Source organism: Budorcas taxicolor, chromosome 10, assembly GCF_023091745.1.
Source record: "Budorcas taxicolor isolate Tak-1 chromosome 10, Takin1.1, whole genome shotgun sequence".
Classification (NCBI taxonomy): Eukaryota; Metazoa; Chordata; class Mammalia; order Artiodactyla; family Bovidae; genus Budorcas; species Budorcas taxicolor.
Window position 1 is genome coordinate 19955372 of NC_068919.1, and position 14649 is coordinate 19970020.

At 37.7% G+C, this 14649-nt stretch overlaps 1 protein-coding gene across 1 annotated transcript in view; it reads left to right on the forward strand.

Annotated features, from left to right (window-relative positions):
• Nucleotides 1-14649, forward strand: part of NEO1 (neogenin 1) — a 234430-nt gene that overhangs the window by 64355 nt on the left and 155426 nt on the right. Inside the window, exons 2-3 of the mRNA XM_052646281.1 lie at nt 2878-3195; nt 13043-13318. Of these exons, the coding sequence (XP_052502241.1) occupies nt 2878-3195; nt 13043-13318 (594 nt within the window). The remainder of the gene's footprint in view (nt 1-2877; nt 3196-13042; nt 13319-14649) is intronic.

The following is a 14649-nucleotide window of genomic DNA, read 5'->3' on the forward strand; positions in this document are numbered from 1 at the left end:
TACCAGGCACGAAGAACTGACTTATCAGAAAAGACCCTGATGCTGGGAAGGATTGAAGGCAGGAGAAGGGGACGACAAAGGAGATGGTTGGATGGCATCACCGACTCAATGGACATGAGTTTGAGCAGGCTGCAGGAGTTGATGATGGACAGGGAAGCCTGGTGTGCTGCAGTCCATGGGGTTGCAAAGAGTTGGACACAACTGAGCAACTGAACTGAGGGGAGAAGCAATTATTTTATAAGGGAGAAAGTTTTGAATACAGAAAGAAATTAGCCCCTCAGAGCTAGGATTTGCAACCATGTCTACCTGACTGCGTTTTACCAAAGTTTTTTCCCACTTGGCTATTTTTGCTGGGGGAGGGAGAAGGGAAGAAGGTTTAAGACTGCAGAAAAGGAAAGTGCTCTTACTATAATAAATTTTTATTGAATAAAGTCACATATTTTTCATTTTGAAGCGTGATTGGAAAGGTAGATGCTGTAAATTAGAACAATCAAATTGAATTTCTGTATTAGGATATTATGATCTTGAAAAATAATTTCTGATCCAGCTTTGGTAGTAAGTGGACATTCGTTTTTTAAATGGTATATCTGTACCGTAAAAGTTTTTCAAAACAATGTGTTTATCAGTTAAAATCATCCATGTAATATTAACAACTAGCCACTTATCTAATTTGAAATTCCCAGGAAAGGAGTGCTACGTGCTTAACAGATTCAGTTTTTGGAGGAGTTAGCTGTACAGGGCCAAGAGGGGACATTGATTGCTGTATAGCAAAACGGGATAGAAAACATTTGTTAATGCTTGAGTGTTGCCTGTTCTTAATAGATAACATTAATGAATTTGGTTGAGCCCTTAGAATGTTGAATTACTTGAACTAACTTTTAAATGTTTTAATTATAAATTGAGAACCAGAAGGAAGAGAACCTGAACTGTATGGTGATAGTGAACTCAGAGCTCTTTCATCAGGAAGGGTAAAATATGGGATTAAGGACTGACTAGATGGAATAGGATGATCAAAAGTATTGTTAAAGAGTAAAAGAAATATGAAGTCCATCGACATTAGTCTCTTAGCTTAGAGCGAAGAGATAATTTCCCTAGGGTAACACTGTACAGAGTACTTATATTTGTAGGTGTATAAAAATGTTTGCTTATCCTTCTGTTCCATATTCCTGCTACTATCAATAACTTTGAACCTCTTTAGGCAATAAGACACCTAGATATCTTTTTATTTCTGCCAGTATTCATATCCTATGTGGTTTTGTTTTTTTTTTACTCTGGGTACAATACAATTTAAGAATAATTATTGGTCACATAATTAAAGTGTGCAGTGAGTGTTATGATTTGTTGATATTTGTGGGTAGGGGCATTTCAGCTGAAATGAATTTCTTGTGGATATTTTCCTTTCATAAGATGGAATTCCATCAAGAAGTGTGAAATATTCTATCAAAAAGTGAGGAATAGTCTATCAAGAAGTGAGAGCTATTCCATTAAGAAGTGAGAAATTTGCAGAGACTTGGGAGCATAGAAGAGATCAGATAGGATCATTAAACCTATTTCAGAATAATTTGTATGGTGACTCTGGTTATAGTAAACTAAAATTAAACGAACAAGTGGATAGGGACTCAGAACCCTGGTGAGAAGTATAAGACGGTTTTTTTACAAAGTCAGCTGAGAAGTGGTGTCTGATAACACTCCTGCTGTGACAAAGGAAGAGTGGTTAGAGACAGTGGTGGTGGATCTTTTGGAAAATAATCCTCTGTCCTCAACAAAGGATTAATCACCACCAAGAACAGAAAATTTGTTATTAAAAGGATGACAAGGATGCGTAAGCAATTGTTCATATTTTTAAAAGTAAATAATACAGAAATCCATGAACTGAAAACCCTTCTCCCCATACGCTCTCCATCAGCAGCTCAATCCCACTACTCTCCCCAAGAGAAAACTCTGTTGACTGTTTAGTGTTTATTTTTCCAGACTTCTTCTATATTTATATTTAAATATATGCACATGGACATATATAGTCATGTGTACATATGTTTTAATATAAGTGGGATCATCCTGTATACATTTTAAAACTTGAATGTTTTTTATTTAGCAAATATATGCATTTTGACAATCATTAAATCTCAGTATATGAACATACCCTAGACTTTTCATAATGTCCCCTTCTAGGCACACTATGTATATGGAGATGAAAGCAGCTTTATTTCTGCTTAAAGAAACAATGAAACCACAAAAGTAGTAGCACAAAACAAAGCTAAATTTTTTAAAATAATCTTAGGACAAAGAAAACCTTTTAAAATACAACAGGCTTACTTTTAGGTAGTTAAAATGTATTAACTAAAAATCAAAGTAGAAAAAAGAACATTTATAAAACATGGTTATCTATGTCCAAAGATTGGTTTTAGTCAATAGGATGAATAATCCATTAGAAAAATGGAGACAGTGTCTGTATAGTGAATTTATGAAAGAAATACAGCCAGTAAACATAGAAATACATTATTACCAAAGAATCGTTTCAATTTTCTGCCTCTTTTGCATTCTGTAGAAAATTTCACTTTTTGAATACTAGAATTTTAAATATTTCTAGATCTCATTATAGGGTTTATAATAAAACGTCTCCTAGATATTCATATCATCTAGCAAGGCTGGATTATTTCCCGTAGCAGGGTCTTTTTCCTAAATGGGTCAAGTTTTGATTTCCTAATAAAAAATAGGTTTTATTTATTAGATGTGGATATGAATTTATTGGATATTCATAGTAAAATGACTATTTTTGAAGCCACTTAAAGATAAATTTTGGACATGTTATATTTTCTCACAGAAATAATAGAGAAAAGTTTTGTTTAACTTTGTTCTTTTTCTTTATTATTTTTATAGGATCCAGCATTCGTACATTCACTCCATTTTATTTTTTGGTGGAACCAGTGGATACACTCTCAGTTAGAGGCTCTTCTGTTATATTAAACTGTTCAGCATATTCTGAGCCTTCTCCAAAAATTGAATGGAAAAAAGATGGAACTCTTTTAAACTTAGTGTCAGATGATCGACGCCAGCTTCTCCCAGATGGGTCTTTGTTTATCAGCAGTGTGGTGCATTCCAAACACAATAAACCTGATGAAGGTTATTATCAGTGTGTAGCCACTGTTGAGAGTCTTGGAACTATTGTCAGCAGAACAGCCAAGCTCACAGTAGCAGGTAAGTTTCATTGAATAATTTATTTGTATTTTCAGGTTTTCATAAAGAGTAAATCTTGATAAAAGTGGTATTATCCTAGAGTTTTCATTAAATTGGTTACAGCAAATACACTCATTTAACAAGTATCAATTGAGCATATACTGTGTATAGGATTATGCTTGGATTTGCTCATTCTGTAGGGAGAAAACTGGAGCACTTTTTTACTTTCTAATGGTTTCAGGGTGTTATCAGAAGTACTGAACCAGGTTTTTTAATCTTTTTAACCTGGAAATGACCAAAGTTGTGTAGGAAAGTTGAGCCACTTTGATTACGAACTTTTATCCTACATAATCATTTAGTGTGATTCTGTAAAGCCTGTAGTATAGCCAGAGACTTTGTTCTTTATGCCTTAACCAGGGAAATGATATTTAACTGGATTTTTTTAAATCTGTAGGATGTATATGTGTGCGTATGTGTGTGTGTATGTGTGTGTATATATGTGTGTGTGTATATATATACACATATATATAAACACATATATATATAAAAACACGTATAGGATTCCCAGGTGGCTCGGTGGTAAAGAATCCTCCTGCTATTGCAGGAGATGTAGGTTAGATCCCTGGGTCAGGAAGATCACCTGGAGTAGGAAATAGCAACCTACTGCAGTATTCTTGCCTGTAAAATTCCATGGGCAGAAGAACCTGGTGGTCTACAGTCCTGTAGTCCATGGAGTCGCAGACAATTAGACACGACTAAGCAGGCACGCTCAAGGCTATGGTTTTTCCAGTGGTCATGTATGGATGTGAGAGTTGGACTATAAAGAAAGCTGAGCACAGAAGAATTGATGCTTTTGAACTGTGGTGTTGGAAAAGACTCTTGAGAGTCCCTTGGACTACAAGGAGATCCAACCAGTCCATCCTAAAGGAGATCAGTCCTGGGTGTTCATCAGAAGGACTGATGCTGAAGCTGAAACTCCAATACTTTGGCCACTTGATGTGGCCATTTGGAAAGACCCCAATGCTGGGAAAGATTGAGGGTAGGAGGAGAAGGGGACGACAGAGGATGAGATGGTTGGATGGCCTCACCAACACAACGGACATGGGTTTGGGTGGACTCCGGGAGTTGGTGATGGACAGGGAGGCCTGTTGTACTGCGGTTCATGGGGTCACAAAGAGTCGGACGTGACTGAGCGACTGAACTAAAGCATGCATGCATGCATGCTTGTATGCCTATATATGTGTGTGTGTGTATGAATGAAGAGCAGAAAAGTTATAAAGAGAAAAAGGTCACTCCCTTTTAGAGCATTCCTATTTGAAGAATGTTGGAAAGTGTAACAACAATTAAAGATCAAGAAGAGTAAGCTATGTTTCCTAAAGAGTTGTAGTGGACAAACATTCAGATCATTGTTTCTACACTTGAGAATCAGATGAAATAAGTTCTTGTAAAGGGTCACACTGTACAAAAATTGTTTTATCTTTGGCTTATATTCTCACCTTGGTGAAATGTGAACATGTGAAAAAAGAGTATGTCTGAGACAGTAGTTTCCTGTTTTATTCCCATTCCAGAGTCATGGTCCCCCATCCCCTGTTCACTCCAGGTTGTATTAATATTTGCTCATTCACTCAGTGTATGATGGCTCTTTTCTTCGTTGGAGCCAAATACTCAAAGTTGAATTTGAGTGTGATGTATAGCCACTGTAATTATTTCATAATCACAGATTGAGGATTGGGGGAAAAAAAAGAATCAGGCCTCTTGACAATTTGCCTTTTCCTTTTTTTCTTCTTTCTTTTAAAAATCTTTTTTTGCCAGGCTCTCTCCAACTGTTGATAAATACGTTAGCATTATGACTGACTGCCTCTATAACTCACGTGCTTGAACTGGGCTTTTAACCTTGACTCATTCCTCTCAGCTGTCCCCCACGTCCAGTCACCAAATCCACTGAATTCTGCTTCCTAATTTCTCTGTACTTGATTCACAGGCTCCTTCCTGAGGCTACTCCTGGTCATGCCTCAGCACAGCCTAGTAACTACCTGGCATCTTATTTTTCCCCTTCTCTTACCCCATCTCCACTCTGTGGTCAGAGGACTCTTTCTCACCCTTCAGTGACTCTAATGTAAACTGCATCAAAGTAATGGCTGAACTCTTTAGCAGGCTTCTTGAGTCCTTTCATGAGCTGTCCTCCACTTCTCCAGCTTCATCTCTTAGCACTCCACCCTGCTTCTGTCCCTGCTCCCTACCACCTCACCACCCTCACCACTTTTAGGCTCTAGCGGATTCGCTTCCCTTTCCTCCTCTGCCTCTGGCCTTTGCTTCTGGCTTCCTCACTGCCCATTAATCCTATCCTCTACCTTTTCTTCTCCTCCTTCTCCTCTGGTTCATGCCTCCTTTTAGCTTTCGTATCCTTTAGGAAGCATTTTTTTTTTTAAATTTTATCCCAATCCTGAACCCCACTCCCACCTCACTCCCCATACCATCTCTCTGGGTCATCCCAGTGTACCAGCTCCAAGCATCCTGTATCCTGCATCGAACCTAGGCTGGCATTTTTGACTTAATATTTAAGTAAACAGGTTATTTTAATACAAAACCAAAATTCTTTTGCTGCCAACAGGATTCTGTAGGAGAGTTTAATATGATTTTGGTCTGGATATCAGGAGGAAATAATATCTAAGCTAAGCGATGAATAGAAGTTCTTTTTAATAGTTGCATCGTATCCCTTGTATTTGTATATATTGGGCTTTATCTAAACATTCCTTTTTTGTCGAATACTGTAACATAGTGAACAAACTTTTGTTAATCTTTATGTCTGTAGAATAGACTGTTAGAACTTGTAATTCTACTAATAGCTGGATCATAGGCTATACTTTGTGTGTATATGTCATTTAAAAAGATAGCACTGAACTGTTTGGCAGTTTCTCAGAGTGTTAACTATAGAATTACCATATGACTGAGCAGTTCTGCTCCTGTGCATTAGGAGACATGAAAAGATATGTCCACATAGCAGTTTGTACATGAATGTTCATAGCAGCATTTTTTGTAATAGTCAGAAAGTGGAAACAGCTTACATGTCTATCAAGTGACAAATGGATAACTACAATGTAGTATATTCATACATGGAATATTATTCAGCAATAATGAAGAATGAAGTACTGATATATATATATATATATATATATATTTCAGTTCAGTTCAGTTGCTCAGTCATATCCAACTCTTTGCAACCCCATGAACCACAGCACGCCAGGCCTCCCTGTCTATCACCAACTCCCAGAGTTCACCCAAACCCATGTCCATTGAGTCAGTGATGTCATCTAACCATCTCATCCTCTGTTGTCCCCTTCTCCTCCTGCCCTCAATCTTTCCCAGCATCAGGGTCTTTTCAAATGAGTCAGCTGTTCACATCAGGTGGCCAAATATTGGAGTTTCAGCTTCAACATCAGTCCTTTCAGTGTACACCCAGGACTGATCTCCTTTAGGATGGACTGGTTGGATCTCCTTGCAGTCCAAGGGACTCTCAAGAGTCTTCTCCAACACCACAGTTCAAAAGCATCAATTCTTCTGTGCTCAGCTTTCTTTATAGTCCAACTCTCACATCCATACATGACCACTGGGAAAACCATAGCCTTGACTAGATGGACCTTTGTTTACAAAGTAATGTCTCTGCTTTTTAATATGCTGTCCAGGTTGGTCCTAACTTTCCTTCCAAGGAGCAAGAATCTTTTAATTTCATGGCTGCAATCACCATCTGCAGTGATTTTGGAGCCCCCCAAAATAAAGTCAGCCACTGTATGTAGTAACATGAATAAACCTTAAAAGCAGTGTGATAAGTGAAATAAGTCACTCACAGAAGACCACATATCATATGACTTCATGTATATGAAATGTCCAGAACAGGCAAATACGTAGAACCAAACAAAAGGTAGATTGGTGGTTTTCTAGGACTGAAGATGGGAGGAATAAGGGCATGGAGCGGGTGGGAAAGGGGTGAGTGTAAGAAATGGGAATGACTGCAAGTGAATACAAAGTTTCTTTGGGGATGATGAAAGTATTTTAAAATTAGATTATAGTGATAGTTGCAAAACTGGGCATATACTCAAAACAATTGAATTGTGTACTTTAAATGGTACCTTTTAAGGTATATAAATTGTAGCTCAATTAAACTTTTTTTAGATGCTGCTAAAAAAAAAAAAAAGAATGCTGCTGCATTGCCATTTCAAAAGATTATTGATTAGAGTTCTTTGTTTGCAAGCAATAGAAACTGACTCTGGCCAAGTCAAATAAAGAAGAGGAACTTTTGAAAACCTGCTAAGTCGATAGCTCATAGAATTAAATGTGAGAGGTCATTTTCCCTGGGCTGTCTCATCTCTCCACACCAGAAATTTTTCTTTGACCGTCTGGGCAGTACTCTAGCTGTGGGTATTTTGTGCCCGAAGGTGGGATGACTGGGTAGTCTAAATACAGACACTGTTAATCCCATCGTGTCAACCTCATATCTCACTCCCACTCTCCTTCTGCAGTTCTCCAGAGGCAGTAGGACAAACTGGTCTCCCACTTGTGAGCACAGGAAGCCGCAGCATTTTCTGCCTCGATATGTCAGTTACGAGTTTCTCCATCTGCTTTCCCTATCCAGAAACTTTTTGAAATCTCTTGTCTGCCAACTCCACATATGTTGTTGTGGGTTTGTATTTTTAAAAATTACTCATTTTCATGAGAGCACAGGAGGGAGAATATTTTGACTTTTTAAAAATAGAACTGGTTCTTGGTTTTATTTGATTCCTTTTTCCTGTTTTATTAGTTTCTGTGTTTATCTTTGTTAATTATTCAAATTTTCTAATTTCTGAAAAGTAGATATTTGGCTAATTATATGTTTATTTTTTACTTCAAAAGTCCTCTTGAAATAAAAAGATAAAAAATTGTAGCAGGGTTAGACACCTTTAAGAGTATTCTATCCATATGGAGTAATTGACCATCATAGAACTGGAAAAACTGAAATTATGTTTCTCATAATTTAATTTGTTAGCCTTTAAAGAAACATTTTGTTGCAGCCTGAGCATTTTAAAGTCACTTAATTTTTTTTTTATACAATTTTTTTTTTCCCCCTTGGCAAAAACAAGTTTATTGAAGAAAGAATGGAAAGAACACCTTAAGGAAGAGGTGGACCAAGCCAAGAGAGGCTCAGGCCTCATTTTTATATAATTTTTAGAGGTTACTTTCCCTGATAAGCTGAGTTGGTAAAGAACCCACCTGCAATGCAGGAGACCCCGGTTCAATTCCTGCATCAGGAAGATCTGCTGGAGAAGGGATAGGCTACCCACTCCGGTATTCTTGGGCTTCCCTTGTGGCTCAGCTGTTAAAGAGTCCACCTGCAATGCTGGAGACCTGGGTTCGATCCCTGGGTTGGGAAGATCCCCTGGAGAAGGGAAAGGCTACCCACTCTGGTATTCTGGCCTGGAGAATTCTATGGACTGTAGAGTCCATGGAGTTGCAAAGAGTCAGACCCAACTGAGTGCCTTGCACTTTCACTTCCATTTACAGTTTTTATAAAAATTATTGTCTGTACTCCCGTGTTGTGCAGTACGTCCTTGAGCCTGTCTTACACTCAGTAGTTTGTACCTCCCCCTCCATTGTGTCACCCCCATACTTGCCTCCTATAACCACTAATTTGTTCTCTATATCTGTTCCTAACCATTACATTCTGTGGCATCTACAGAGTATTTATGACTATTTTTTTGATTAATATTTTATTTTGAAATAATTACTAATTTTTGGAATTATTGCAAGAATGAAACCAAGAAATCTCATGTATTCTTCACTCTTATTACCCGATTGTTAACATTTTACCACATTTGCCTTATCATCTAATATGTGCTGCTGCTGCTAAGTCACTTCAGTCGTGTCCGACTCTGTGCGACCCCATAGACGGCAGCCCACCAGGCTCTCCCGTCCCTGGGATTCTCCAGGCAAGAACACTGGAGTGGGTTGCCATCTCCTTCTCCAATGCATGAAAGTGAAAAGTGAAAGTGAAGTCGCTCAGTCGTGTTTGACTCTTAGCAACCCCATGGACTGCTGCCCACCAGGCTCCTCCGACCATGGGATTCTCCAGGCAAGAGTACTGGAGTGGGGTGCTGTTGCCTTCTCCGCTAATATGTGCATACCCACATGATTTTTTTTCTGACTCGTTCAGAGTGATTTGCAAATGTCACCAACCTGAATTCTTTTGTTTATATTTCCTAAAAACAAGAACCTTAGTAAACATCCATCAATATTAGGAAAATAACCTTAATAAAAAATACTATCATTTAATTGATAGGTACAGTTCAGATTTCACTGGTTATCTCAATAATGTTCTTTTTTTATTTTTTATTTTTTATTTTTTTTCTGTTTTTCTGTTTTTATTTTTTATTTTTTTTAGTTTATTTTTTTAATTTTAAAATCTTTAATTCTTACATGTGTTCCCAAACATGAACCCCCCTCCCACCTCCCTCCCCATAACATCTCTGTGGGTCATCCCCATGCACCAGCCCCAAGCATGCTGTATCCTGCGTCAGACATAGACTGGTGATTCAATTCTTACATGATAGTATACATGTTAGAATGCCATTCTCCCAAATCATCCCACCCTCTCCCTCTCCCTCTGAGTCCAAAAGTCCGTTATACACAGCTGTGTCTTTTTTCCTGTCTTGCATACGGGGTCGTCATTGCCATCTTTCTAAATTCCATATATATGTGTTAGTATACTGTATTGGTGTTTTTCTTTCTGGCTTACTTCACTCTGTATAATCGGCTCCAGTTTCATCCATCTCATCAGAACTGATTCAGATGAATTCTTTTTAACGGCTGAGTAATACTCCATTGTGTATATGTACCACAGCTTTCTTATCCATTCATCTGCTGATGGACATCTAGGTTGTTTCCATGTCCTGGCTATTATAAACAGTGCTGCGATGAACATTGGGGTACATGTGTCTCTTTCAATTCTGGTTTCCTCGGTGTGTATGCCCAGCAGTGGGATTGCTGGGTCATACGGTAGTTCTATTTGCAATTTTTTAAGGAATCTCCACACTGTTCTCCATAGTGGCTGTACTAGTTTGCATTCCCACCAACAGTGTAGGAGGGTTCCCTTTTCTCCACACCCTCTCCAGCATTTATTGCTTGCAGATTTTTGGATCGCAGCCATTCTGACTGGTGTGAAGTGGTACCTCATTGTGGTTTTGATTTGCATTTCTCTGATAATGAGTGATGTTGAGCATCTTTCCATGTGTTTGTTAGCCATCCGTATGTCTTCTTTGGAGAAATGTCTATTTAGTTCTTTGGCCCATTTTTTGATTGGGTCGTTTATTTTTCTGGAATTGAGCTGCCTAAGTTGCTTGTATATTTTTGAGATTAGTTGTTTGTCAGTTGCTTCATTTGCTATTATTTTCTCCCATTCAGAAGGCTGTCTTTTCACCTTGCTTATATTTTCCTTTGTTGTGCAGAAGCTTTTAATTTTAATTAGATCCCATTTGTTTATTTTTGCTTTTATTTCCAGAATTCTGGGAGGTGGATCATAGAGGATCCTGCTGTGATTTATGTCGGAGAGTTTTTGCCTATGTTCTTCTCTAGGAGTTTTATAGTTTCTGGTCTTACATTTAGATCTTTAATCCATTTTGAGTTTATTTTTGTGTGCGGTGTTAGAAAGTGATCTAGTTTCATTCTTTTACAAGTGGTTGACCAGTTTTCCCAGCACCACTTGTTAAAGAGATTGTCTTTACTCCATTGTATATTCTTGCCTCCTTTGTCAAAGATAAGGTGTCCATATGTGTGTGGATTTATCTCTGGGCTTTCTATTTTGTTCCATTGATCTATATGTCCGTCTTTGTGCCAGTACCATACTGTCTTGATGACTGTGGCTTTGTAGTAGAGCCTGAAGTCAGGCAAGTTGATTCTTCCAGTTCCATTCTTCTTTCTCAAGATTGCTTTGGCAATTCGAGGTTTTCTGTATTTCCATACAAATCTTGAAATTATTTGTTCTAGTTCTGTGAAAAATATGGCTGGTAGCTTGATAGGGATTGCATTGAATTTGTAAATTGCTTTGGGTAGTATACTCATTTTCACTATATTGATTCTTCCGATCCATGAACATGGTATATTTCTCCATCTATTAGTGTCCTCTTTGATTTCTTTCATCAGTGTTTTATAGTTTTCTATATATAGGTCTTTAGTTTCTTTGGGTAGATATATTCCTAAGTATTTTATTCTTTTCGTTGCAATGATGAATGGAATTGTTTCCTTAATTTCTTTTTCTACTTTCTCATTATTCGTGTACAGGAATGCGAGGGATTTCTGTGTGTTGATTTTATATCCTGCAACTTTACTATATTCATTGATGAGCTCTAGTAATTTTCTGGTGGAGTCTTTAGGGTTTTCCATGTAGAGGATCATGTCATCTGCAAACAGTGAGAGTTTTACTTCTTCTTTTCCAATTTGGATTCCTTTTATTTCTTTTTCTGCTCTGATTGCTGTGGCCAAAACTTCCAGAACTATGTTGAATAGTAGCGGTGAAAGTGGACACCCTTGTCTTGTTCCTGACTTTAGGGGAAATGCTTTCAATTTTTCACCATTGAGGATAATGTTTGCTGTGGGTTTGTCATATATAGCTTTTATTATGTTGAGGTATGTTCCTTCTATCCCTGCTTTCTGGAGAGTTTTTTTTAATCATAAATGGATGTTGAATTTTGTCAAAGGCCTTCTCTGCATCTATTGAGATAATCATATGGTTTTTATTTTTCAATTTGTTAATGTGGTGAATTACATTGATTGATTTGCAGATAGTGAAGAATCCTTGCATCCCTGGGATATCTTAATAGCAGAAAAAACAAAAGTAAAAACTCTGCCCCATCAATCCCTCTTCCTTTCCAGTCCTGGATTTCAAGTTTAGTCCTTAGTCATTCTCTCTTTAGATTTTTACCATCTCAAACCATTATTCAGTTCATCCTTGTCTTATTTTGGATTTTCTAGTTTTCCTCCTCGAATGGATTCAGGTTTTGCATTTTGGGGAGGAATGTCACAGAAGTGATGCTGTATTTTTAGTGCATCGTATCAGAAAGCATGTGGTGTTTTGTTTCGTTACTGGTAGTGTTAACTTTTATTACTTGGTTAAGATTGTCTGTACTATGTCTCTCTACTCTAAAGTTAATAAATATTTTGTACTTTTAAGTATTTGGAGAAGATATAATTTGATACTCTATAAACATCCCTAGTCCTCATCCAACTTTCACTTACTAGTTTTAGCATCCATTCTTCCTTCTTTGCTGCATTAATTATCATTATCCCAGAGTTAGCCAGAGGGAACTCCTTTTGATCTGACTTCTGTGTCCTTCGGCTGTGTCCATTTTAGTCTTTGGGTACTTACTTACTTTCTGTCACAAGATGTTCCAGACTCATATTTCCTAGAATAGTCCTGGAATCAGCCATTTATCCAAGAAGCATTAGTTCCTTGAGGTAGAGAATAGTATTTTAGTAATCATGATCAGGTCACCATATGTATTCATTGTTACTGGAGTAAGATTGATTCTGGGCTCTTTCTGGACAGAGCTAGGATATATGTGTGTGTGTGTGTGTGTGTACATATTTGTAATAACTATAGGTGAAATGTATATATATATTTGTACCTTGTTTCTTCAACTATGAGGAATCTGACTCCAGTTATTCCTAGTACGTTATTTACTTGATCTGTATCCCTGTATGTAGCCAGTTTCCTGACCCACGGACCTTCTTTTTAAACCTGGTTCTGCTATACTTGTGGCCAAACAGGCTAACTTGCTCCTAGTTCCGTGACTAAAGTAATATTTAACTACATTTTATTTTTTTCTTTTTCTTTATTGTCTAGGTCTTCCAAGATTTGCCAGCCAACCAGAGCCTTCTTCAGTTTACATTGGGAACAGTGCAGTTCTGAATTGTGAAGTTAATGCAGATTTGGTCCCATTTGTGAGGTGGGAACAGAACAAACAGCCTCTTCTTCTGGATGATAGAGTAATCAAACTTCCAAGCGGAATGCTAGTTATCAGCAATGCAACTGAAGGAGATGGGGGACTCTATCGATGCATGGTTGAAAGTGGTGGGCCACCAAAGTATAGTGAGGAAGCTGAATTAAAAGTTCTTCCAGGTATTAATTCATTATCAGGATTGATGGTTTTATATTTGTTAATGGGTAAAAATTGTCCTGTTAGAATTTTTTAAAATAAACACGGTTACAGGTGTGGTATGATATATTAATGCCAGCGTAAAGAATTTCAGTTTCTTGCAGGGAGAGAGAAGAAGAAAACATACCAGAAAGATCGTCTCTAGTGAATAGATTGGTCAGTAAATATTTACGAAGCAGTAAAGTACAGTCAGTATCTATGGCATTCTTCTTGGAAAACAAACATTAGTTCTGTGTCTTTTGTCAAACCTCTGTCTTTTTCTTTCTGTCTTTTGTCAAACCTCTTGTCTACCTTTTTCTTTTCTGTCTCCTCCAGTAATATACTTTTTACAGTTCTCATACCTCCTTGTGAAGTTAAGTCTTTTTAGTTATAAGAATCACAGACTTACTAAGGCTAGTTCATATAAGAGATGGGCAGAATAGTAACTGTTAATGTAGCATCTCTAGAGATACTGGTGAGTCAGAGGTCTTCATAATGCTCCCTCATTTTATGTCAGCCTAGCTCTTCTCTCTGTCTTTCCTTCTTTTTCTGGGTTCTCATCCTTGCTGCCCTTACTGGCTTTCCTCATAATCTGTTTTGTGTGTCTTTTCTCAAATGTGTAACTTCTGTTTTCTCATGACGTCCTCTCACTTGTGGCTCATCATAGTCCCTGTAACTTCTTGGTGTTTCATGACCTTTTACCTTCTGTTCTAACTGCTGTATTTCATATTTCTTATATTTCAAATCTAGTTTATGAATATAATTGGACCATTCCTACCTTGTTTGGGCAGTTTATATATATATAATGATTGTATACACTTTTTTTTAGCCCATGGATTGGCTTGCAAAGGGAGGCCAACATTATGAGCAACCACTCTTGAGAGTATTCCTGATGGCCCTTGAACCGATTTTTTTTTTAATGCAGTTTCTTTCTTTGTCATCGTCATTCTTGCCCTTATTGTTCCTCAGTGTATTTTCAGCTCAGCACCCACAGTTCTCTTTTAAGATGTTTATTAGATCATGTCACATGTTTGCTCAAAGCCTCTTAATAGTTTCCCATCTCAGAGTAAATGTTAAAAGCCCTTGGACTGTAAGGTTTTGTGTAATCCTAATGCCGCTTCCCTCCCCATCTGTCTTCTTACATCTCATCCCCATCTCTGCCTCACTGTGTGACTGTTGCCACCTGATGTTTTTAGACAACTGCACACATGCTCTTGCTTTAGGGTCTTTCTGCTTACCATTTTCTCTGCCTGGATCCTCTTCCTTCAGATAGCTCTGCTTGACTCTCTGTCTTACCTCTCTGCTCAGATACCAT